The 26,328-nt window shown below is 35.3% G+C and overlaps 1 protein-coding gene across 1 annotated transcript; it reads right to left on the bottom strand.

Annotated features, from left to right (window-relative positions):
• Positions 1-258: 258 nt before the first annotated feature.
• Positions 259-26,328, bottom strand: LOC100919120 (cytochrome P450 2C23-like). Its single transcript, XM_031956750.1, has 9 exons — positions 26,106-26,328; positions 15,790-15,952; positions 15,310-15,459; positions 14,795-14,955; positions 12,802-12,978; positions 4,462-4,603; positions 2,858-3,045; positions 1,348-1,489; positions 259-863 (listed from the first exon to the last, which is right to left on the bottom strand). Exons 1-9 carry the CDS (start codon positions 26,283-26,285, stop codon positions 682-684), a joined length of 1,485 nt encoding a protein of 494 aa, XP_031812610.1. The 5' UTR covers positions 26,286-26,328; the 3' UTR covers positions 259-681.

Here is a 26,328-nt window from a genome sequence, read left to right on the forward strand (position 1 = left end):
GTTGGTTGGACTCTAAACTGTGGAAGATTCTGCAAAACTAGAAATTTATGGATCCATCAATGGATAGTGACTTAGTCACCTACTGACCATCCTAGCCATAGAAGTCGATCCCCAGTGTATTCTCCTATGATAACATTAGATGCAGGAAAGGACCCAGGTCCTCTGCCCCAAAGCTTAGGTCTCTTTTCATATTACCATGCTGCCTCTGAAGTTATGAATCCTCAATGTGTGCAAGTACAGGGACATGGTTTCATATCATAGAGTTATTAGCAATCTAACCATGTTTATTGTACTCCAAATTTATAAAGAAAAGCTGTATGTTACAAAATAAGATTATCTTGAGATTATTTGAAAAGCATGAACTAATATGGATTTTAGAAGGATATTTTATCGATCTTCCTCTAAAACCTAATACTGGAACAGAGAGTATGAATTAGAGCATGGCAGAAGGCATTAATGAGAGGGATTGAACATGAATGTCTATAAAACAACACCTATTATGTAATGACATACAAGGTATTCTACTAGCTTCTCTTGTCTTTGGAAATTAAGATCCATTTTAATCAAAAAGTGAGAATGTTTCTCACTCTCAAGGAGATTCCAGCAAAAAAAATGAGAATTTTCGATCTATAAGGAAATGCCAACTGGCTAAGTTTTCAAATCAATTTTGTCTTCTTTTTTTTAGCGAGAAAGAAAGCATAGTTCATAAAATGGTGGAAGGTTGATGAACCCAACCTGCTTGGTCTTCATGCTAATTTCATTTGGATCTCCAGCTGATTTGAGGGTGAATTTCTGTAGAATTGTGGTAAAGAACAAAAACAACTCCATTCTTGCCAGACCCTCTCCAAGACAAGACCTTTTTCCTGAAAAGAAATAAAATTATACATAGAAAACTTCACATGATATCATAGTATCAACCAAAGTGAAACAGACTCATGGGACCTAGACATTTGTGGGGGGAAAGTAAAAGAGAAGAAGGTAGATGTGCAGAAATGGTGAGATCTATTATTGTGACATATAGTTCAATCATTAACTTTCACTAGGGGCCAAAAAGAGTTCCCTCTTCATACCATTCTTCCCACGGTGAGCCCTTTGGGGAGATCATGCAATGGAGTCATAGTTCCATAAAGAAGGGGATAGATGAGCAGCCAAGAGGCTCAGCTCATCTGTCAAGGACTGGCAGAAGAAGTCAGGGTATAGGAAGACTAGGAAAAATGTGTGTCACATGCTATAGTGGACTGTCTTCAGAAGGAGCACTGGGAGGAAGCTCATCCAGAGGAAGGTTGGAGAGGGAACAGGATTCTCCCATTAGAGTGAGAGGTGCAGAAGGGAAGGGTTTTTTTTTACCAATGGAAAAAGGCATGAAGTAGTCACTTTTTTTGAATTTCCCATTCTCATCCAGGAAGTGTTGGGGGTCAAACCGTTCAGGGTTGGGAAACTCTTTGCTGTCAAACAACATTGGGAAGAGAAGTGGGAAGATTGTTGTGCCCTAAAGAGAAGAAATTCGAGTCAATCATAATCATGAATATCCTTGCTATGTCAATCCCAAGGACCCTTCTGTCTCTAGTACAAAATACACATTCCTCTTGTATGGTGGCAATTGGGACATCTAGCTGCTGAGAATTTGCACAGGTTCTAGTCGAGCTTTTCACGTTGATATCTGCATTATTGTCCTCATCACACCTTCTTTGGGATTCTAGCCTAAACTCATCCAATTGCCATTTCCCATCCACAATGCTCCCTCTCTGCTCTTCATGCCTTTATAATACTTGTGGCCCATGGCTAGAAGGCACACCTTGCTCACTTCATCCTTTTAGAATTCCTAATTTTCCTCACATATTGACTTTGGGTACCACCAAGGAAGCCTTGATTAAGACATTGAACTCTTTGTGCTCCCACTCCTGTCAATTCCATGATCTATGCACTGTGTATATACCTAATGCCTGTGCAACTATGGGCAAAATAAGAGAAATGTCCGTGTCCCTGGCAATGATTAAGGAAAGCAGGAACAGACCAGACTTCCTGCTGAGGGAGTTTCTTCAACAGAAAATCATTCTGTCAATCAAGTCACAACTTGGATCTGAAGAAGAGAATTGATACTTTGACTGGAACTTTTTGTGCTAAATCATACTTTCTCCAAGAGAAGTCAAGGTCCTCAACAGTCAAACAACCTTCAGTTCTTTTCTGGTGTCAGCAGAATGTGGCTCAGCAATCCTTACACAGGAAATTCTTTCTGAAGCCTTGAAGATTTGAACTGAACAATGCACTCAATGGGGTATATTAAATGTGAAAGTAGCTGGAATGTCCCCTTCTTCTATCTTTGAGGAAGAATAATTTTGCTGATCCAATGCTAGGAAAGCTTAATCTGATTCAAGTTCACTCAATCAATGTTTTTAGTAACTCTGAAAATCAGTATTTGGGAATTTATAACTAGGATTTAATCTTTATGCCAACATTTTAAAATGACCATAAGCAATTCGTCTGACTTGAAACTCAGTGTGCCCACCTGCAAAATGGGACAGATAATAATATTTCCCCAATCCATTTCACTGTCTAGTAAGAAGAAATGAAAAAAAAAGGAAATTGTTTTGAGCAAATCTTTCCATTATTTTCCCTGTACATTTGCTTTCTCTGCTGTTGCTGTGGTGACTGGGAAGCAGGAAGAAACAAGATAAGAAATACCTTTTTCTCATTCTTCATTCAGCACAGCATCTAAGTTAGCTATATGTAACAGAAGACTTCCTATGAGATCATGACAATGGGACTTGATTTTCTCATGTCTAAAATGAGATCATTGAATCAGATTATAATTGAGATGTCTTCCAACATTAGATCCCATTCCCCCATGATTACTGACCTTGGGGAGGACATATTGTTGCAACTGGATGTCCCGAGTCACTGCATGGGACAGGTTGAGAGGTAGGATGTTAGCAAATCTTTGCACTTCGTGTACCACTGCATCCATATAGGGCATATCTTGTCTGTCCTTTATGGAAGGAGCTCGATTATGTCCAATCACATGATCAATTTCCTCATGAATTTTTGCTGCAGGAATAAAAACAGGAATAATCACTGGATTCCCAGGTCTTCTCAAAATGCCCAACAGAGCTTGTGTGGAGTATCTGCCTGATGATATGATCTGCAATGATTCTCAGAGGAGCTCAGGGTCCTGTTTCTCCTTAGTCAAGGAGACAAAGGGTTTAACAGCAGCAATGGGATAATTCTCTGTGCCTCAGTAATTAGGAATCAGGAATAACTACGTATTCCTCTTTATACTATCATCGGTGTCAATTCAGCCAAATCATTATGCCTTTCTAATCCTGATTTTCCTCATCTGAAAAATGGGGGTCATAAATTATGTGTCTTCCAAGGTTCCTTATACCTCAAAAATCTAATTTTATAATTTGTACAATAGAAATAATAGCTGCATCTCCCTTAGAGGATATCAGATGAAATAATATATCAAGTGCTTTGCAAATCCTACATCCTTTATATTAATGCCATTCAGTATTCTCAATTTAAGTAAATGTCTTCATTTGAATTTGATAGTTCTGGAGATGACATCATCATCTTGATTTAATCCATTCACCATATATATATATTTCAGTTCCTGATCAACATCTAAGTTTCTGGGACTTTCAGTATTTGAAACGACTCATTTTTACCTATGGCCATCCATGCCTGTTATGCTGTTATCTATCTATAATAGATATTATATTATCTCTATTATATTATGTAATATATATTATAATATAATAGAGATTATATAACAGCCTGTTATATGTTATTTATCTATAGATATAGATAACTGTATTTTTTAAAGGAATCGGGCTTAAGTGACTTACCTAGGACCATACAGCTAGTAAGTATTAAATGTCAGGTTCTCCTCACTCCAGAGCCAGTGTCCTGTTAATTGGACTCTCTAATTCTCCTAATTAGAAACAGGATTTCTAATGAAATGAACAAAGGGTCACTGAAGTTTTGCTTAAGAACCTTCAGTAAAGGAGAACTCATTACCTCCAGGGCAGCTAAATAGCTAAATGGGTTTTGGGACAATGTTAATAGTTTGCAAATCTTTCCCTAAATGAAGTTTCCATTTATCAATTTGTAATTTCTCTCCTTGGTTCCTAATTCTGCTCCCATAGAACCAGCACTATTAGAATATGTCATTGTGGAATGGTGGTCTTTCATTTGATTCTTTTTGTCTTAAGCATAGAGCTAAAGTGCACAGTAAACAATTTATACATGTTAGTTAAAGGGAATTGAATTCCCCTTGACAGAACTTCACATATTTAAATAACTATGTCTTGCCCAAGTGTTCTATGCTACTATCCAACCTGTTGCTACTCTGTGTGGAAGTCATACAAACTCAAAAGTGGGAAAGTGGAATTAACTCCTGAGCAAAGTATAGGGCTGGGAAAGTAAGCCTGGTCTGCAAGCATGGCAATTCTTGTACTTTACCTTGGACCTCAGGATGCTTCAGAATGAGCAGCAGGCCATATCTTAGAGTGCTGCTGGTTGTCTCTGTTCCAGCCGTAAATAAGTTTCCTCCAGCTACTATTAGATTCTCTAAGTCAAATTCAGAGTGGGGATTATCTTTTTCCTAGGGTAGAGGTCCAAACAGATGAAATAATGAGAGGCAGCAGAGAAGCTATCATTAGAAACCTTATGGAATGTGTGAGTACATAAATACATGTCCTAGGAACCTTCTTCCACCTTTTTGCCAACTCCAAGAGACTAGAACCTGCCTGATGTCCTTAGGCTTCCACTGCCCAGCCATAGGTTTGCCCTTTCCAAGGAACTTTCTTTTCCTCAAACAATATGACATAATAGATAGAGCACAAGACTTTGAATCAGGAAGAACTGGACCTAAATTTAGCCTCAGCTAAGATGCATGTATGTGGCCATGGGAAAGTCATTGCATTCTTCTGAGCTTCCTTGTAGGTAACAGGATAGAGTTGGATCCTTTTCAGCTCTCTACTTAATCTCATTGACATGTAAGGTAGGGAAAGGCACTGATCAAATAATTCATGCAAAACTGTAATGAACTAGTAAGAGAGCCCTCATGCTTTTATTTTCACTCCCAAACAAGACAACACCTTAATAAAACAAGAAGCAACAGAAGAAATTTCAATTTTCAAAATGTGAAATTTATGGTAGAGATACAGAATTTCAAATGCTGTAAGGAAAGTGAATTTCATCCAGTCAACCTGCGAATGATCAGAAATTTCCTTTTCAATCTCCCTTAAGTGGTTATCTAGACTCACCTTGAATTATTTCTCAGGTGAGAAACTTGTTATTTAATGAAAAATTTCATTCAGCCTTGGACATTACTCCTTTCGTGTAGAAATGAAATGTGTCTCTGCAACTTCAAAGCATTATTATGCATCCTTAACCTGGCAGTGGGGAAGGAAAATTATTCTGTTTCAGATTTTCAATTATGTGGCTGTAGAGATCCTTTCCAACTCACAGATGCTGTGAAATTCTATGAAATATGCAAGTTCATTGGATTTAGAGTTTGGAAGAATCTTGGAGATCACAGTAATTTTATAGCAAAGAAAATAGAGGCCTAGAAAAATCAGATGATTTTTTTTAAGATCACAGAAGAATTGGAAAGGAGTGGAAGATGGAATGGCCCAAATAGGAGAAGACCTAATATTAGGTTACCTGAAATATAAATGAAGCTCCCATATTATAATTTTTTTAAAGGCTGAGATAAAGTAAGAAGTCAATTTCTACTCAGTTCAACTGGAATGAAATGGAGAAATTAGCAAATAATTTAGACCATGATATTCAAAAATAATCTAGATGATGTAATCAAGAACAACTATTTAAACATCTCTGATAAAACAGAAAACAATGCAGTAAGCATTATAGGACTCTCAGAAAAAAAGGAATAATGCACTAGAGCCAGGAGTTAACAAATCCTGAGTTCAAATTTAGCTGCAAACTTCTCTAGTTTTATGATTCTGAGCCAATTATTTCATCTTTGTATGACTCCATTTTCTCATCTCTAAAATGGAAATAATAATAGCACCTGCTTCCTGAGATTGTTGTGAGGCACAAGTGAGATGATATTTATAAAATTTGTTAGAGGTATTGAAGTGTGAGATAAACACTATAGCTATTATTATTATTAAAATGTTTCACAATGAAAAAAAGAATTAAAAGAAGAAAAAAGGATGAAGAGTGGCCTAAACAATGTCTCAAAAATTAAAAAGGGAATAGGCAATTTAGAACATATAATAGATAATGTGTCTAAAACTGTATAAATTCTTTTAAGATAAAGCTTGCAGATTTAATACTAGAAAATAGAGAAATTTTGACACAAAATGTAGAGATAACAATGTTGGAAGAACACATTGGCTCTCTACAAGCCAAGAGAATGTTGAAGATCAGACATGAACAATTTTAAGAATCTTCTATGTGTAGGAATAGAAAATTAATTTTAATCCTGTATATAATACTTAAATAATGGAAAATGCACAATTGTTTAAAAAATGAGGATTAAAGTATAGATAAATAGATAGATAGATAGAAAGAATTCCGAGACTATTCAAGACAAAGAAGCATCAAGTTTAATACATTAAGAACTTTAGTGCTCAAACATTTGATCTTCAACACTAAAGAAGTATTTTTGAGCAAAGAAAGTCCTTGACCTCTTCAGAAAAATAAATTTGAATAGGTCAGGACTACTCCATTCTGAAAAATCAAAGAAGAGATTAGAAAATTTTAAAATCAAAGTATGTAGCAAGTATGATTAGGTTAATAAAGAAGCAAAGTTTGTTGGTAACTTGGAAGCAGATCATTCAACTCTTAAAAATATCAGTGTAAGTTTAATACTCGGGAAAGGCAGGGGTAAGTAAAAGAAAAGCATAATCTGGGGATAATAAGATGGCAGGAAATACAGAATTAATAATTTTAACCATAAATGTGAACGGGATGAACTCTTCCATAAAGCAGAAACGGATTGCAAATTGGATCAAAAGTCAGAACCCTACAATATGTTGTTTACAGGAAACGCATTTAAAGCAGGGTGATACATACAGAGTAAAGGTAAAAGGTTGGAGCAGAATCTATTATGCTTCAGGTGAATTTAAAAAAAACAAAGCAGGGGTAGCCATCCTTATCTAAGATCAAGCAAAAGCAAAAATTGATCTAATTAAAAGAGACAAGGAAGAAAACTGTATCTTGCTAAAGGGTAGTATAGACAATGAAGCAATATCAATACTAAACATATATGCACCAAGTGGTATAGCATCTAACTTCCTAAAGGAGAAGTTAAGAGAGTTGCAAGAAGAAACAGAGAGCAAAACTACAATAGTGGAAGATCTCAACCTTGTACTCTCAGAATTAGATAAATCAAACCACAAAACAAATAAGAAAGAAACTAAAGAGGTAAACAGAATATTAGAAAAATTAGGTATGATAGATATTTGGAGAAAACTGTATGGTGACAGAAAGGAGTATACTTTCTTCTCAGCAGTTCATGGAACTTATACAAAAATTGAGCATATATTAGGACACAAAGACCTTAAAATTAAGTTCAGGAAAACAGAAATAGTAAGTGCTTTCTTTTCAGATCATGAGGCAATAAAAACTACATTCAACAAAAAGTTAGGGGTAAATAGACCAAAAAGTAATTGGAAACTAAATAATTTCATCTTAAAAAATGATTGGGTGAAACAGCAAATTATAGACAGAATTAATAATTTCACTCAAGATAATGACAATGATGAGACATCATACCAAAATTTGTGGGATGCAGCCAAAGTGGTAATAAGGGAAAATTTTTATATCTTTAGAGGCTTACTTGAATAAAATAGAGAAAGAGAAAATCAATGAATTGGGCTTGCAACTTAAAAAGTTAGAAAAAGACCAAATATTAAAAACCCAATTAAATACTAAACTTGAAATTCTAAAATTAAAAGGAGAAATTGATAAAATTAAAAGTAAAAAACTATTAAATTAATAAATAATACTAAGAGTTGGTTTTATGAAAAAACCAATAAAATAGATCAATCTTTGGTGAATCTGATTAGAAGAAGGAAAGAGGAAAATCAAATTGTTAGCCTTAAAAATGAAAAGGGAGAACTTTCAACCAATGAAGAGGAAATTAGAGCAATAATAAGGAGTTACTTTGCCAGACTTTATGCCAATAAATTTGACAACCTAAGTGAAATGCTTATTAACAAATGAGGAAGTAAATTGCTTAAATAGTCCCATTTCAGAAAAAGAAATAGAACAAGCTATTAATCAACTCCCTAAGAAAAAATCCTCAGGACCAGATGGATTTACATGTGAATTCTACCAAATACTTAAAGAACAATTAGCTCCAATGCTATATAAACTATTTGAAAAAATAGGGAATGAAGGAGTCCTACCAAATTCCTTTTATGACACAGACCTGATACCTAAATTATGTAGGTTGAAAACAGAGAAAGAAAATTGTAGACCAATCTCCCTAATGAATATGGATGCTAAAATCTTAAATAAGATATTAGCAAAAAGACTACAGAAAATCATCCCCAGGATAATACGCCATGATCAAGTAGGATTTATACCAGGAATGCAGGGCTGGTTCAATATTAGGAAAACTATCAGTATAATTGACCATATTAATAACCAAATTAAGAAAAACCATATGATCATCTCAATAGATGCAGAAAAGCATTTGATAAAATCCAACACCCATTCCTATTAAAAACACTCAAGAGTCTAGGAATAAATGGACTTTTCCTTAAAATAATCAGTAGCATCTATTTAAAACCACCAGTAAACATCATATGTAATGGGGATAAACTGGAACCATTCCCAATAAAATCAGGAGTGAACAAGGTTGCCCACTATCACCATTACTATTCAATATTATATTAGAAATGCTAGCTTTGGCAATAAGAATTGAGAAAGAGATTAAAGGAATGAGAATAGGTAATGAGAAAACCAGATTATCACTCTTTGCTGATGATATGGTGGTATACTTAGAGAACCCCAAAGATTCTACTAAAAAGCTATTAGAAATAATCCACACCTTTAGCAAAGTTGCAAGATACAAAATAAACGCACATAAGTCATCAGCATTCTTATATATCATTAACAAAATCCAACAGTTAGAGTTACAAAGAGAAATTCCATTCAAAGTAACTACTGATTGTATAAAATATTTAGGAATCTATCTGCCAAAGGAAAATCAGAAACTTTATGAGCAAAACTACAAAACACTTTCCACACAAATTAAGTCTGATCTAACCAACTGGAAAAATATTAAATGTTCTTGGATAGGGTGAGCAAATATAATAAAGATGACAATACTACTTAAACTAATCTATTTATTTAGTGCTATACCAATCAGACTCCACAAAAGCTATTTTGATGACCTAGAAAAAATAACAACAAAGTTCATATGGAAAAACAAAAGGTCAAGAATTTCAAGGGAATTAATGAAAAAAAAAATTAAATGAAGGTGGCCTAGCTATACCAGATCTAAAATTATATTATAAAGCAGCAGTTACTAAAACCATCTGGTATTGGCTAAGAAATAGACTAGTTGGTCAATAGAATAGGTTAGGTTCAAAAAACAAAACAGCTAATAACTTCAATAATCTAGTGTTTGACAAACCCAAAGACCCCAGTTTTGGGGATAAGAATGCATTATTTGACAAAAATTGCTGGGAAAATTGGAAATTAGTATGACAGAAACTAGGCATTGACCCACCCTTAACATCATACACCAAGATAAGGTCAAAATGCGTTCATGATCTAGGCATAAAGAATGAGATTATAAGTAAATTAGAAGAACACAGGATAGTTTACCTCTCAGACCTGTGGAAGAGGAAGGAACTTATGACCAAAGAAGAACTAGAGATCATTATTGATCACAAAATAGAAAATTTTGATTATATCAAATAGAAAAATTTTTGTACAAACAAAACTAATGCAAACAAGATTAGAAGGGAAGTAATAAACTGGGAAAACATTTTTACAAAGGTTCTGATAAAGGCCTCATTTCCAAAATATATAGAGAACTGACTCTAATTTATAAGAAATCAAGCCATTCTCCAATTGATAAATGGTCAAAGGTTATGAATAGACAATTCTCAGATGAAGACATTGAAACATATGAAAAGATCCTCCAAGTCATTATTAATCAGAGAAATGCAAATTAAAACAACTCTGAGATACCACTATACACCTGTGAGATTGGCTAGAAAGACAGGGAAAGATAATGGGGAATGTTGGAGAGGATGTGAGAAAACTGGGACCCTGATACATTGTTGGTGGAATTGTGAATACATTCAGCCATTCTGGAGAGCAATTTGGAACTATGCTCAAAAAGTTATCAAACTGTGCATACCCTTTGATCCAGCAGTGTTACTACTGGGCTTATATCCCAAAGAGATTTACAGAAGAGAAAGGGACCTGTATGTGCAAGAATATTTGTGGCAGCCCTCTTTGTAGTGGCCAGAAACTGGAAAATAAGTGGATGCCTATCAATTGGAGAATGGCTGAATAAATTGTGGTATATGAATATTATGGAATATTATTGGTCTGTAAGAAATGACCAGCAGGATGATTTTAGAAAGGCCTGGAGAGACTTGCATGAACTGATGCTAAGTGAAATGAGCAGGACCAGAAGATCATTATATACTTCAACAACAGTACTATATGATGATCAATTCTGATGCATGTGGCCCTATTCAACAATGAGATGAACCAAATCAGTTCCAATAGAGCAGTAATAAACTGAACCAGATACACTCAGTGAAAGAACTCTGGGAGATGACTATGAACCACTACATAGAATTTCCAATCCCTCTATTTTTGTCCACCTGCATTTTTGATTTCCTTCACAGGCTAATTGTACACTATTTCAAAGTCCAATTCTTTTTGTACAGCAAAATAACTGTTTGGACATGTATACAAATATTGTATTTAACTTATACTTTAACATATTTAACATGTATTGGTCAACCTGCCATCTGGGGGAAGGGGTGGGGGGAAGAAGGGGGAAAGTTGGAACAAAAGGCCTTGCAATTGTCAATGCTGAAAATTACCCATGCATATATCTTGTAAATAAAAAGCTATTTTTAAAATATATATATATACATATATATATTTATATCAGAGTGCATGTCTCCTTGATTCTCTAAGAAGAAAAATTGGAGCCAAATATGTGGAAACTAGTGGGAGAACAACTAATTGAATGTTATGAAGCTAAGGGTCTGATTTCAGGCTCAATACTCTATCCATCTTATCTTCTAGCTCCTCTATCAGTCTGAGTGGAACTATGTAAGATGGGAAGATAGTTTGAGGATTAAATGGAATGTTGGACTGATGTCCTGGAAAATCTGAGAAAATTTTTATCATCAGGGAAAGAATGGGATACTATAAGTGCTTTATTTGTTTTCTGAATTTAGTTGCACATTTTTTTGGAGGCTTTTGTATCTTTTTCATTTTTCTGTGGAGCAAGCTAAAGACCATCCTATTCCTGAAAATAATTAATTATGAATGGTTTTGTGGCTGCTAGTTATAACTAGCATTTATAATAGTAGCTAGCATTTGTATTATTTCAGTTTTGTGGTCTGTTTCTTTTCTAAAGCCATTTCATCTTTTCTGGGCAAAGATACTGGGGTGGTTGGTCTTTCCTTTTCCAGTGGAACTATGTTCAGGCAATGAGAGGTTAAGTGACTTAACAACTTGCAAGTGTTTGAGCTGGATTTGAATTTAGGTCTTTCTTACTCCAGGCCAGTGTTTAATTCACTGAGCCATCTGCTACCTTTATTTTAAAGTTAACAATATGCTTTACAAATATATCATCTTATCCTCACAAGAAACTGAGGGAGTCAGTGGTAATATAACTTGCCCAGGACTACATAGCTAGGAAGTATCTGAAGTTGACTGGGATCTAAAGTCAACTCATTTCTCCTATTTAGAGCTTGCTTTGTTATGTTTTTTTTGTATATTGTCTCTTTCATTTAATTGTAAGCTTTTTGTTTTCAGCCCTTAATAAAGTATCTGGCACATATAGTAGGCTCTTACTAAATATTGCTTAATTGATTCCCATTATTATTCTCTAATACAATATCCTTCTTCCAAACAAAAAAGCCTAGATCATTAGCTCATGTCCTAGCAATTCAGAACTCTTCCAATTTCTCTTACAAAGTTGATAGAAAGGACAGGAATATACCAAAGAGACCAGTTACTAGAAAACCAATGAACAACTTAGGGAAAATGGATTCTTTGATATTTTCTGATGTCCCTTCCAATGATTTGGAATTATGTGAACGAATATAGGCTTAAATTATACCTTAATTGTGACTTGACCCTTTATAATAACAAATATAATTATAAGCTAAAAAGTTGCAGGTGTCTGTCCCCACCTGTTTCCCACCACCTCTTATTAACTAGTATTTAAGTATCTCTTTTAAAGGCAATTTATTCTTTTGTTTCTGGATTAGATTTCCAAGATTAGAAGGTAATCCCAGACTCCTCCAAACAATGGGAAAAGGCCAGGCTGGGAAGTGGTTAGGGTCTTGGGGGAAGGGTTCTGCATTCAGGGTATTCATTCTGGTGTTTTGCTGTTTATGCTTTGCACTCCCTTTGCTGACAAACATCTTGTCAGGTGGAGATTCCCTTTCTCATGAGATCATAATAAAGCCTTTTTGCTTTTTCTTACTCTGAGAGTCTCAGATTTTTTTTTAATGATAGATACTGTCCCACATAGTTTGAAGAGTGTGGCCTGAAAGAATCTTGGAATATGAGCAATGTTCAATGAACAAGCTGTTCCCCAATGTATTTTACCTGCTGTATTTTGGAGAGGTAGCAGTCAATGAAGTCTTGAGGATTGTTGGGGTCTAGTATTTTTTCATGCTCTTTCACTCTTTCCAAAATAAAATGTTTCAGTTCTTCCACGTTTTTAAAAATTCTATTATGCTTTCCAGGGAGATACACTCTGAATCCCGGTAAAAAGTTGTAGAGCTATACCCACCCCCCCAAAAAAAAAAACCCAAGCAAAAATATGTGAGTTTTCGATCATAAAGAAACAACTTTGTATTTCTATTTATAAACTATTCTATGCTATTCATTTTTATTGACAAAAAATGTTTTCTCTCTTATGTTCCCCACATTTTGGAGAAAAAAGGAAAATAAATTCCTTGAAACCTGTATACATAGTCAAGTAAAACAAATCCACATTTCACATTCTATATCTTGAGTCCATCACCTCTCTGTCAAAAGGAGGGTAGCAAGTTTCATTGTGGTTCCTCTGGAATCATGGTGTGTTCTTATATCAATCAAAGTACATGAGCCTTGCATCATATTTAGCTTTCCATTGTTATTGTCATTGTACAAATTGGTTCTATTGACTTTTTTGCTATCCATGCATAAAGTCTTCCCATGTGTACAGCTGTGCTTTTCATCATTTCTCAAAATATAAAATTCTATTATATGAATATACCAGAATTTATTCAGTTATTCCCAATTAATGAAAGCCCTTAGTTTCCAGTATTTTGAAGCTCCCAAAAAAAACCTGTTCAATTTTTTTGCATATAACTTTCAATTTTATATACTTTCTTCCTTTTTTTTTTTTTGGCATACAGGCTAAATAATGATATTGCTAGTTCATAGAACAGATACATATACTAATTTGAGAATGATAGATCGTAATTACTTTTCAGGTGTCACAGCTACACCAACAGTTTGTCAATATGCTGATTTTCCCACAATCCCTCTAATGTATGACATTTACCTTTGTTTAAATACATTTTGAAATATTTGTGAGGAAAAATCAGGACTTCTCTACTTTTTTTGAGAATGCTATTTGGGACCAATTTTTCAAACAATCTTTACAGGAAAACAGCAGTGTGTGTGTGTGTGTGTGTGTGTGTGTATGCACGCATGTGGTGCATGCGTGTTTGTGTGTGTGTGTGTATGTGTGTTGAAGGCATCCATTCAGAGAGGACTTGGTACTGATTTGAATAAAGGGAGAATTTGTACCAGCCATCAGCAAACAAAACATCCTAATTGGACAAAACAAATTTCAGGATAAGATACAATAGAACTAGGGAAGTCAGAAGCTATTCAATTTCAGGTGGTAATAATCTCATTTCTCTGACTGAATGGAACAGAGAGAGAAACATGAATAGGAGACAATGCTTCCTTGTCTTCCAGTAATGCGACATTAGTAAAGTATAATGCAGCTAAATTCTAGTAGGACTGGTGATTAGGACTGGGGAGAGGGGCAACTAATTAGAGACCAGAAAATGTCAGGGAAGCTCAGTATTTGAAGTGAGAGGAAGGCACCGTTAGTGGGTAGAAAGAGGAGGAATGAGGATCCTTAGTTCTGGTTTCAGTGAATGACAGTTTTGATCTTACATGTCCATCCATTGTGGAGACTAACCCATAACACTTCCAGAATCTGTAGGTTACTTGCCTAAGTTTTGGCCAGTTGTCCACCCTAATCCTTCAGAATGATTTGGACAGGCTCTTTGTTAATAACTATTGTACTTGCCCACATGTATGAGCATCATCATACTTGAAATATCCTAAAATCTAATCTCTATACCTCAAATATTTATACAACCTTAAAGTAATTCAGATAATACTGGGAAAGGAATATCTCATTTCAGAGTTAAAGATATTACATGATGTTATTGTCCTTGAGTACATAATATATAAAGGGTGTGTGTTCCTGTGTGTTGGAGAATTTGCTAAGTGTTGAAAATCTATGGTACATTAGTCCTGTTGCTGAAACTGAGCAAACAATCACAAAATATGAAGATAGCTTTGGTCTTACCTGTGCCCATCGTGAATTAAGGAGCTGAAAGTTTTCATTTAACAATTTCATCAGATATAGAAATTTTTCATCATTGTACTTGAATCGATCACGGAAGAGGATAGAACAGATCACATTGCATGGGGCACAGCCAAGGATGAAAGTGGGATCAGTGGGCTGACCTAATGTAGAGAAAAGTGAACAAAAGGAAAAAAAGAAACAATTTTAACAGAAATGTTTCCAATTATGTAGAACCCAGACATTTCTTCTGCCCATGCTATGTTTTTATTTCCTCTAAGATTAGAAGATTTTATTCTCCTGAACAATTTCCTTTACTCTTACAGAAAACTAAATTAACTTGTGGTATTAGAGTATGAGAAGAGAGAAGGGAGTTTTCTGGAGTTTTCAAGCACAGTGATTACCTTGTCAGTGATAAAAGACCACCTTATACAATGATTCCCAAAGCAAATAGTATTTAGGCCTGGGGATGGGTAATTGGACCCCACATCCTCAGGAGGAAAGAAAAGAAAACCAACTCTTTGTTTTCCTGAGTTCCTCCACCAGACATTGGGCTTCTTCTTGAACTCTTTCTTCAATGCTTCTTTTTCCCATCCCAAAGTTCCTTAAGGTCATAAGGGAAAATCTACGGATTTGTTTCCAACTCTCTCCATCATTGAAAATAATTCCTAGATATAAGAGAAGAACAGGACATGGATCATTCTAACACTGAATGTGGTGGAGAGTACAGTGTACATGATGGCCATGGGATTTTGGCCTAATTCATTGATCAAATTTAATTTTTGCAATTCAAACCAAAATGCAATGCTGCTGCCACATGAAGGCTTTGTCTTAGGTGCTGAAAACAGAACATTAAAAATGAAACCAATATCTATGCTCAGGATTAAAGTATTCCATTCTACTGGGAAAATGTCATTTCATAGCCAAAGATATTACATGATATAATTCTGATATATCTTTTTGCTTTTCAGTTACTCTTTTGAATAAACTAAACTTACCTTTTCTTTTCATTATATCATCAAATATGGCAATATTTCCTCTGTCTACAAAACCATCTCCTTGATCAATTAAAGCTTCTTTCATAATTTTATAATCATGTAGCACCACAATACGCTGACTTCCAAAATAAAGAGTATAGATGGGGCCATATTTTTCAGCCAGCTGTGAAAAGAATGCCAAGAAAGAGAGTTGGAATTTACCCCCACAACTACCTCATGATAGTCCATATGCATGTATATGTATGTGTAGTTATACATGCATAGGACACTATGTGTCATATCCCAAGTATATGAATCCTGAGTATAAAAGGACATAAGCTGTGGGATAACAAATTTTTATTCTCATTCTTTTTTAGTTTGCTTTTTGGAAATCCCTGTCATTAAATGGCAAAGAATTTTTTTCAGGTAGCATTTGCTCCATTGGTACCTATCTTAGGTAAAAATATTGTAAAAAGACCTGCATTTGATTTTGAGTAGTTGACCTATGGAAAATTCTAACAAAAGCTGTCTACTATTGTTGTCTCTCCTCACCTTCCTGAAATATTTGTAGTAATTTTTCAGTCAACACTCACTTTCAACCGACCTCTCCAGTTACTAAAGGTCTCAGGTTAGCTAAATTTGGTGGCCTTACCTCAATTCACATATTTCTACACTTCTTTACAATATTTTACTCTTTTGACTACCTTCTTTTCTCTTTACTCTCTTCTCTCTGGGTTTCTACAATCCTTCTTTGCCTCCCTGTCCCTCTTTCTCTGTCTCTGTCTGTATCCTTTCCCATTCCCTTTCCCTTTCTCATTTCCACTTATCAAGCTCCTTTGCTGAATTATAGTCCATATTTGACCACACATCCATTAGTTTTCCCCATAGTATTGTTCTGGGCCATCTTCTCTTCTCTTTCCATATTTTTATGTTTGGTCATCTCATAACTACTATGTCCATAGCTCACAGATCTATACATCTTGAACTAATATCATCCTTAGGTATACTTAGGAATCCTATACCAAAAAAATATAAAATAAAATACTTTATCCTTTCACTAAAAATCGTTCAAATTTCTTTACTTATGGCTAAAGTACAGGTATATAAGAATAGGTTTGACCTCATAATTAACAAACTTCAGTGGTTCCCTGTTACATTTGGGATAAAATGTATCTTTTATAAACATTTAAAATGCTTTACAACCCAGTTAGAACCCACCCTGTCCAGTGTCCTTATCCTTCTTCATCTGTTTTATGGTTTAGGCTAAATGGTAGTCTTGATGTTTCTCACACAACATTCTTTATGCTACAAGGCTTTTGTAGTTCCTATGTCTAGGATCCATTTCTTCCTTGCCTCTTAGAATTCCTAATCTTCACAAAGCTTAGCTCAAATGACACTTTCTTTGCATGTTTTTCCTAACCTTTCCCCAAATTGTTAGTGCCTTCCCCTCCCCAGATATTACCTTATATTTATTTTCAACACATTTTTATAAGCTTACTTTACAAATTGTTTCATTCATTTATTGGTTCATTTCCCCATTCTGTAGCTAAATCAGAAGTTTGGAGCCTCAAAGGGGTGGCTGCTAAAATTCTTTGAGTTCTACAAGAAGAGAATGAACACAAAATTACTGTAGCATTGCAGTGAGACCTATATGTAAGGAAATATGTCCTTAGGACAACTTACAACTCTGGAACCATTTGGCATTTACCCTCAAAAAGGTTCACAAATCACAAATTACAGGGTGGATCTATTGGTGAGCTGAGTTATTCTGAGTAAGCTTCCCTGGATCATTGTACTATCATACTATCCCACTGCTAAGCCAGACTGCTCCCCCACTGCAGATTGGATGCACATTTGACACTCTCTAACACTAGGGGATAAATTTTGGGATATTAGAGTGATTAAAGTTCAGTCATGGGTCTAAAAATCAGTAAAATCTTTCCTACAGCCATGATCAAAATATATTTCCATCAGTCTAGAATCTCATATTTTCATAAATTTGGATGTCTTCAGAGAAAGATAATAGAAAAAAGGAATCTTCCTTGTGAATATCTGATACTAATCTGGAATTAAGTGTAAGGGAAATAGAGTGAGAAAGGCTAAGAAAGCTATACCATTTAGAAAACAAATAGTACACTTATATATAAAAAAAGCCTAAGCTAACATCTAGTCCTAAAAATGTTAGACTTGTGGACCTTGCAGAAAAGACCCAGGAGAACAGATAAGGTGAGGTGATGATTATGGAATGGTGACTCACCAAAGGGAAAATAGTGAAATCATAGATGATTCAGCATTGCCTTTTTTTCCTATGTGAAGTGTTTTCCTAACAATTGGGAAAATTACTGAAAACACAATTGAAAATTAAAAATTATATCCCTTTTATGTAGGGAAATTGGAATAGAGACAACTGTTACCCAAAAATGGGGAGAATGTGGAGGGAGGCATGGGTAGCTCAAACTATAGGAACAGATCTAATGAGAAAAGAAACCTTGGAAGTCATCTTGTTTCACAAAAGAAGGTGCTAAAACCCAGTGATGTAAAGGGATGGTGCCAAAGTTCTAAAAGTAGCAAAATACAGAGGACTTCTGATACTAGACCTAGTGTTCCATCCACTGTAGCACAAATCTTTCTTAGGATTTAACTTAAGTCAGATAAAAAAAAACCTGTCAACATGCAATGCTTCTACTTCTTTTGACCATTTTACTGTAAAAGCCCATAAATTCTCTGGAAAATCGGAAGCCAATTAAGAATGGGAAGATCTGATTTGAACATCTGTTTAATTTTAACATCAAAGTAATGGTAAAAGACTTTCATCCCAGCCCTTGAAAGGTATTTCCTGGAATTAGGAGGTTCTACTTAGTTATAGTTTCCTTCCTTTACTTCCTTGCTCAGAAGATGACCTCTTGAACTTCTAAAGGTATAAAAAATATTGGGACTTTCCATAAGCATCCTAGCAGCATTGTTGGATTAATGATGGTAGTGTCTACCTCTTGACTCATGGACATGACTTGATAAAGAAAGGCACCTTCAAGGAGTGCAGCAGAAAAACTGTACAATACTTGAGGAAAAAAACTTTAAAACTCTCATAATGGGGACTTCTAGTGTGGAGACAAGATGGTGGAGAGGACACACATTTCTTTCTGACCTTCTGCTACCCTTACACTAATTACAAAATCCAGCCTCTAATTCTGGACTGGCAGAATCCACCTATATCGGGAGTGTAACAAATTACCAGCAGAAGATAATTGAATGGAGACAGAGAGGATACACTTTCTTCTTGGCAGTTCATGGAACCTCTACAAAAATTGACCATATATTAAAAAATAAAGACCTCAAAATCAAATGCAGAAAGGCAGAAATAGTAAGTGAATTTTTTTCAGATTATAATGCAATAAAAATTACATTCAATAAAAGGCCAGGGAAAAGAGACCAAAAAGCAATTGGAACCTAAATAATGTCATTCTAAAGAATGAATGGATGAAACAGCAAATCATAGATACAATTAATAATTTCAACCAAGGGAATGACAATAATCGGACAACATACTAAAATTTGTGGGATGCAGCCAAAGGGGTAATAAGGGGAAAAAATATCAAGTGCTTTTGGGTACTTTGAGCAAATATAATGAAGATAACAATACTATCTAAATTAATTTATTTATTTAGTGCTACCAATCAAATTTATTTATTTCGTCTTCTGTTAATCTGGGAAATCTATATTTTTGTAGGTATTCTTCAATTTCACATTGATTATCAATTTATTGGCATGAAGTTGGGCAAAGTAACTCCTAATTATTGCTCTACTTTCCTCTTTATTGGTGGAAAATTCTTCCTTTTTATTATTGAGACTAACAATGAAGTTTTCCTCTTTCCTTTTTCTAATCAAATTAACTAAAGATTTATCTATTTTGTTGTTTTTTTTTCATAAAACCAACTCTTAGTTTTATTTATTAATTCAATAGTTTTTTACTTTCAATTTTACTAAATTCTCCTTTTATGTTTAGAATTTCAAGTTTGATATTTCATTTGGGGTTTAATTTGCTCTTTTTCTAATTTTTTTAGTTTGAATTCAAGCCCAATCCATCGATCTTCTCTTTCTCTATTTTATGCAAGTAAGCATCTAGAGATATAAAATTTCCCCTTATTAATGGTCAAGAATTTCAAGGGAATTCATGGGAAAAAAGCAAATGAAGGTAGCCTGGCTTTCCCAGATCTAAAACTACATTATAAAGCAATGGTCATAAAAACAATTTGGTACTGGCTAAGAAATAGACTAGTTGATCAGTGGAATAGGTTAGGTTCTCAGGACAAAATAGTCAATAACTATAGCAATTTAATGTTTGACGAACCCAAAAACTACAACTTTTGGGATAGGAATTCACTATTTGACAAAAACTTCTGGGAAAATTGGAAATTAGTATGGCAGAAACTAGGCATCAACTCACACTTAACATCATACACCAAGATAAGTCCAAAATGGGTTCATGATCTATGCATAAAGAATGATATTATAAATAAATTAGAAGAACATAGGCTATTTTACCTCTCAGACCTGTGGAGGAGGAAGGAATTTGCGATCAAAGAAGAACTAGAGATCATTAGTGATCACAGAATAGAAAATTTTGATTATATCAAATTGAAAAGCTTTTGTTTAAAGAAAACGAATACAGATAAGATTAGAAGGGAAGCAATAAACTGGAAAAACATTTTTATAGTCAAAGATTCTGATAAAGGCCTCATTTCCAAAATATATAAAGAATTCTCTCAAATTTATAAGAAATCAAGCCATTCTCCAATTGATAAATGGTCAAAGGATATGAAGAGATAATTTTCAGATGAAAAAATTGAAACTATTTCTATGAAATTTCTTATGAAAATTTGTTCCAAATCACTACTGATCAGAGAAATGCAAATTAAACTTATTCTAAGATAGCACTATACACCTGTCAGATTGGCTAAGATGACAGGAAAAGATAATGCTGAATGTTGGGGGGAATGTGGGAAAATTTGGACACTGATGCATTGTTTGTGGAACAATGGTTTGTGGATCCAACCATTCTGGAGAGCAATCTGGAAATATGCTCAAAAAGTTATCAAACTGTGCATACCCTCTAACCCAGCAGTGTTACTACTGGGCTTATATCCCAAGAAGATCTTAAAGGAAGGAAAGGGACCCACATATGCAAAAATGTTTGTGGCAGCCCTTTTTGTAGTAGCAAGAAACTGGAAACTGAATGGATGCCCATCAATTGGAGAATGGCTGAATAAATTGTGGTCTCTGAATATTATGGAATATTATTGTTCTGTAAGAAATGACCAGAGGATGATTTCAGAGAGGCCTGAAGAGACTTACATGAACCGATGCTGAGTGAAATGAACAGAACCAGGAGATCATTATGCATGGCAACAATGAGACTATACAATGATCAAATCTTATGGACATGGCTCTCTTCAACAATGAGATGATTCAAACCAATTCCAATTGTTCAGTGACAAAGAAAGCCATCTACACCCATAGAGAGGATTGTGGAAACCAGGTGTGGACTACAAAATAGCATTTTCACTCTTTCTGTTGTTGTTCGCTTGCATTTTGGTTTCTCTCTCAGTTTTTTTTTCCTTTCTTGATTCGATTTTTCTTCTGCAACAAGATAACTGTACAAATATGTATACATATATTGGATTTAACATATACTTTAACATATTTAACATGTATTGGACTACCTGCCATCTAGGCGATGGCGTGGGGGAAGGAGGGAGAAATTTGAAACAGAAGGTTTTGCAAGGGTTAATGTTGAAAAATTATCAATGCATATGTTTTATAAATAAATTTTAATTTAAAAAGAGAGAGAGAATGAACTTGCATAATAATGTCTTTTTCAAAATGTGGATTTGAACTTGCTAAATTTTTTTTGAGCCCACTTCCATATTGAGACTCTCTGTCTCTCTCTCTGTGTCTCTCTCTCTGTCTCTGTCTCTCTCTCTCTCTCTCTTTCTCTCTGTCTCTCTGTCTCTTTCTTTCTCTCTCTCTCTCTCTGGGTCTGTCTCTCTGTCTCTCTCTTCTCTCTTTCTCCTATGTATATGTATATATATATCTAAGTCCTTAAAAAGTATTTCCTTAGAGTTAGAAGGGTCTTCGGTAAGCAATGGTTACAGTTTCCTTCCCTTTCTTCCTGGGTCAGAAGATGACCTCTTGAACTTCTAAAAGTATAAAAAATATTGGAACTTTCCATAAGTATCCTAGAAACATTATTGGAATAATGATGGTAGTGTCTACTTCTTGACTCATGGACATGACTTGATAAAGAAAGGCAATTTCAAGGCTTTATAAGGAGTCCACCAGAAAAACTTCACAATTCTTGAAGAAAAAAAACTTAAAAACTCTCCAAGAATCCTTTTTTTATCCTAGAATGTGAGTTTCCCTGTTGGTGTTTTTTCTTCTTTAAATATAATATAATAATAAGATGGTTTTCTCTGGGAGAGAGGTTTCTTGGGGAGGTTTTCTGGAGGCAGCTTTAGTTTCAGGTACAAGTAAATAATCACCCAAAATCACAGCCAGCTGGTAAAAGTTCAAATCTTTTATTGTGTCCTTCAATATAGCTAACCAGCTCAGAGGCCTATCTCTCTGCTTGGTTCTAAGAGCTCTTGCAGCTTTGTCCTTTGCTCCTGCCTCTGCTATCTTTAGCCTCCAGCCAGCACCAAGGTGAAAGTTGTAATGAATCTCTCTTGCCTCAGACAGAGGGCTTGTGGGCTTCCTCCTAGAGTGCTCCTCTCCAACCCCTGGGAATGTTCCCAAGTAACTCTCTCAAGTGGCTCACTGGAGCTGTATTTATGCTGCTTCTCCGAGAGTGGGATTGTGGGATATTTCCCAGCGTGCTCTCTGGCCCTAAGAGCTTCAAGGAAGGTGTGAATTCAGATCTCTTTCTAAACCCTGAAATCTCCCAAACATGTGAACTCCAATGAGTACTTAAATATTTCTTGCTTCTATGAGCTGTCTAAAGGTGTGAACACAAGCATCGTTTCTATCAGTTGTACTTAGTACCTTGTTTCAAGTTCTGGCCCAAAATATCTCCTAAGATCAAATCAATCATATTGAACCATGCTAAATTAGATAATTATTGTCTCTATCAACTCTAATGGCTTAACACTTTGTAAAGATTCCAACATTTCCCCTTGCCAAATGTGTTTTCTAGAGCACACTTCTACATAGACTCACTCTCTCTGTCCCTGTCTCTCTGTCTCTGTCTCTCTGTCACACTCTCTCTCTCTTTCTCTCTCTCTCTCTCTCTCTCTCTCTTTCAATCTATGTGAATTAATATGATTGCAGCAAAACTGTCCTGTTCACCTATGTCCCTTTTTGAGCTTGAGCTTGAGCTTGTCTATGGAATCACAAAAACATAACTTACTTAATTAGCATTATTATATTTTGAATTCCATCAATAAAAACTTGTGGAATTTTTTTGCTTGTTACATAAGTCCTTACATAATGTCCATGTTATCCTTTTCACCTGCAAAGCCTAAAATATTTACTATCTAGCCCTTCAGGTAAAAAGTTTCTGAAAAAAAAGAAGAGGAACAGGAACAAGAGAAGGAGGAGAAAGAAGAGGAGGAGGAGGAGATCTACATTCTCATATACATTTGCAATGGAGATATTTTTGAAGCTTAAACTATGGTTTCCAACAACAAACATTGCAACTTCTCTTTATTCCTATGTAAAAGATATCCCCATATTCCATATCCTATGTAGTTGTGCAATTTGTGCAGTTGAGGTGTCACTTTCCTAACTTTGTCTAAGGACATGAAGTTAACCTAGAATTTTCTGTACTTGATGAAGATAGGATGACTCACTGTCATCACTGTGTCCTTTCCTCGATGTTTCCAAACATCTTTTGATGTAAATTTCATTTGCCTTTATTTTACAAAGTATTTTTTCTTTTTTTACCATTTAGTTTGGAGTGATTTGAAGCTAATGACTCTATAAGACATCAAGAAATAATGAAACAAGTGTCAAAATATCCCCCAAAAAATGGAGGGAGGAAGAAGTAGGAGCTTGGACAACCAAGAAATATTTGGAGATCTTTTTCTTCTTGGTTTCCATGACACTTGTCTCTTCTGTTTCTTCTGCTTCATGTCTGGCTGCTTATTGTCAATCCTCATTGCTGGATCATCATATCTCTCCTGACTACAAAGACCGTTTTATGGTTTCTCTTTTCTCTCTACTTCCTTAGAGATCTCATGAAATGCCAAACACTTTCTAACTAGATTATCTCAGCACCTATGGCCTCAGTGATTATTTCTAAGCAGAAGACTCTCATTTCTCTGAATAGACTTTATAATTTTTGAACTCCACATAAACCAGTGGCTTAGAAGTACTCAAAATGGATATCCTATTGGCATTGCAAATAATACATCCATAAATCAACTAACTAGTTGCCCCATAAAACTTCTTTCTCCAAACTTACCCATTTCCCTTGAGAACCCAGGAGGTGGACTTCTCTTGAATATAATTCCATTAACCCTGAATTACAGTCATGGATTTATAGTTGACTTAATTCTTACTTATATCTATAATGCTTACAATAATCTATGGTCAAGTATAATAGATTCTATCTTCAGGTCCCCCAAATCTATTTCATCTTGCTTCGTTACATGTTTGCTGACCCCCACCTTGTTTAGACTACTGTAATAGATTGATGAGACAGGCATCTAAACTAGTTAAACCAATAAGTCACCCTATGAGAAAGAGAACATGGAATATGATAGGAAAGTCAAATCACCATCAGGTTCCCTTGAAAATAGATATAGTCCAGAACTGTTACTCAAGAGCCTTTGTGATCAATCTTTTCATGTCAATGACTCCTGCCCCAAGACCACTGAATTTGCTTTCAGCACAGGCCAAACAGGCATCCTTAAAATGAGGAGGGATCATTAGGGAGAAGGGAGCCACTTTTCTCACCACCACAACTACCAGCTATTAAACAATTGATTCTAGCAGGAACATAATTCCAAAATTCCCAGGATTGGGCAACTCTGCCTTTCATATAACTATTGCTACTTGATCCCACCTTTTTCACATTAGTCCTGGAAAGAAAACCCTGACAACTTCTGTAAGTGCTGAATCCTCAGTTACTGAACACTTAGAGAAAAAAACAGTGTCACTGTTGCATGGTTCAATATCAGAAAAGATATATATATTTGTTTTGTTTTGCTGAGGCAATTGGCATCAAGTGACTTGCCCAAGGTCACAGAGCTAGAAAGTGTTAAGTATATGAGATTATATTTGAACTCAGGTTCTCCTGACTTCAAGGCTGGTGGTAAAGATATGGTTTGTATCATAGAATTGACTTTAAATATGCTGATTTACCATATGTTTTATTAATGTGCTTTAAAGAGCACAAGATTTTTCCAGCTGAAATCTCTTACTCTGTTGTCTGCACATTGCTGAGCAAATCGTAGGCACTTCATAAATGATATTTTTATCCCTACTTTCATTGGCCTCCAAGATCAGTTCCTTTCTTCTAATATTTCACCTCTGAAATGAATAATCCACATAGCTAACAACTTAATATTTTCATGATACTTTTCTGACTACATTCCTCCACTCAAAAGCCTGCAAGGGTTTCCTACTGCCTCCCTGACTTGGCACTTAAATGTCTCCACAGCTGGCTTTAACTTAAGTGTACAGATTTATCCTATATTCCTCCCCATCTCAAATTGTACTAACCAACCCTGCTAGCTATATTATTTCCCAACTTCTTGTCTTCATCTAGCCTGTCTCCCATACCTGGAATTCATTCCCACCCTCTCTTCTGATAAGAATTTGTTACTTCCTTCAAGGTTTAGTTCACATGTTCTCTCCTACTTGAAACTTTTTGGGGGTCCCAGATTCATAATCTGTCCCCTAATTGCCTTCCATTTACTTGTCTATGAATTTATTGTATCCCTCATGGAGAATCCCTCCTTATGTTCTGGAGGACAAGAACTATTTTCTTTTATGGAGAGATTGTTTTATTCTCCATAAGTTTCTCTCCTGTCACAGTGCTGACATACAGGAAGTGCCAAAGAAGTTCTCATTAATAGAGTGATTAATTTTTACCTTTGTATATAAAGTGTAATGCATTACACATAGTAAATAATGAATTTCTTCTGCTGCTACCAATATTTTGACAAAACAATCAATTAATGCCTAACATCATTGCTAACGGAGAGATCACTCAGAGCATTCATTAACTAGGACTCTAAATCTCCATGAGTCCTGATTTAAAGATACATTTGAAGGCTTTGTGTCTCCCTCTACAACCCAATAAGCTGGAATTCAAACCCCAAATCCAGTCTTTTTACCTGCGAGAATGATGCAATCATGTTCTTGAAATCCAATTGCAGGATATTGCCAAGCAATGGAAGAGGAGTAGGACCTGGTGGGAGCTTTCCACTTTTGAGTCTCTGGTTCCATAGAGACAAGAAGATCAGCAAAAGAACACAAGCCAGGAGGACAGAAGTGGTGAGTCCCCAAGGATCCATTGCCCTGAGAGATGGTCCTACAGCTCTAAGAGGTATCAGCTCA

This window comes from Sarcophilus harrisii, chromosome 2, assembly GCF_902635505.1.
Source record: "Sarcophilus harrisii chromosome 2, mSarHar1.11, whole genome shotgun sequence".
NCBI lineage: Eukaryota > Metazoa > Chordata > Mammalia > Dasyuromorphia > Dasyuridae > Sarcophilus > Sarcophilus harrisii.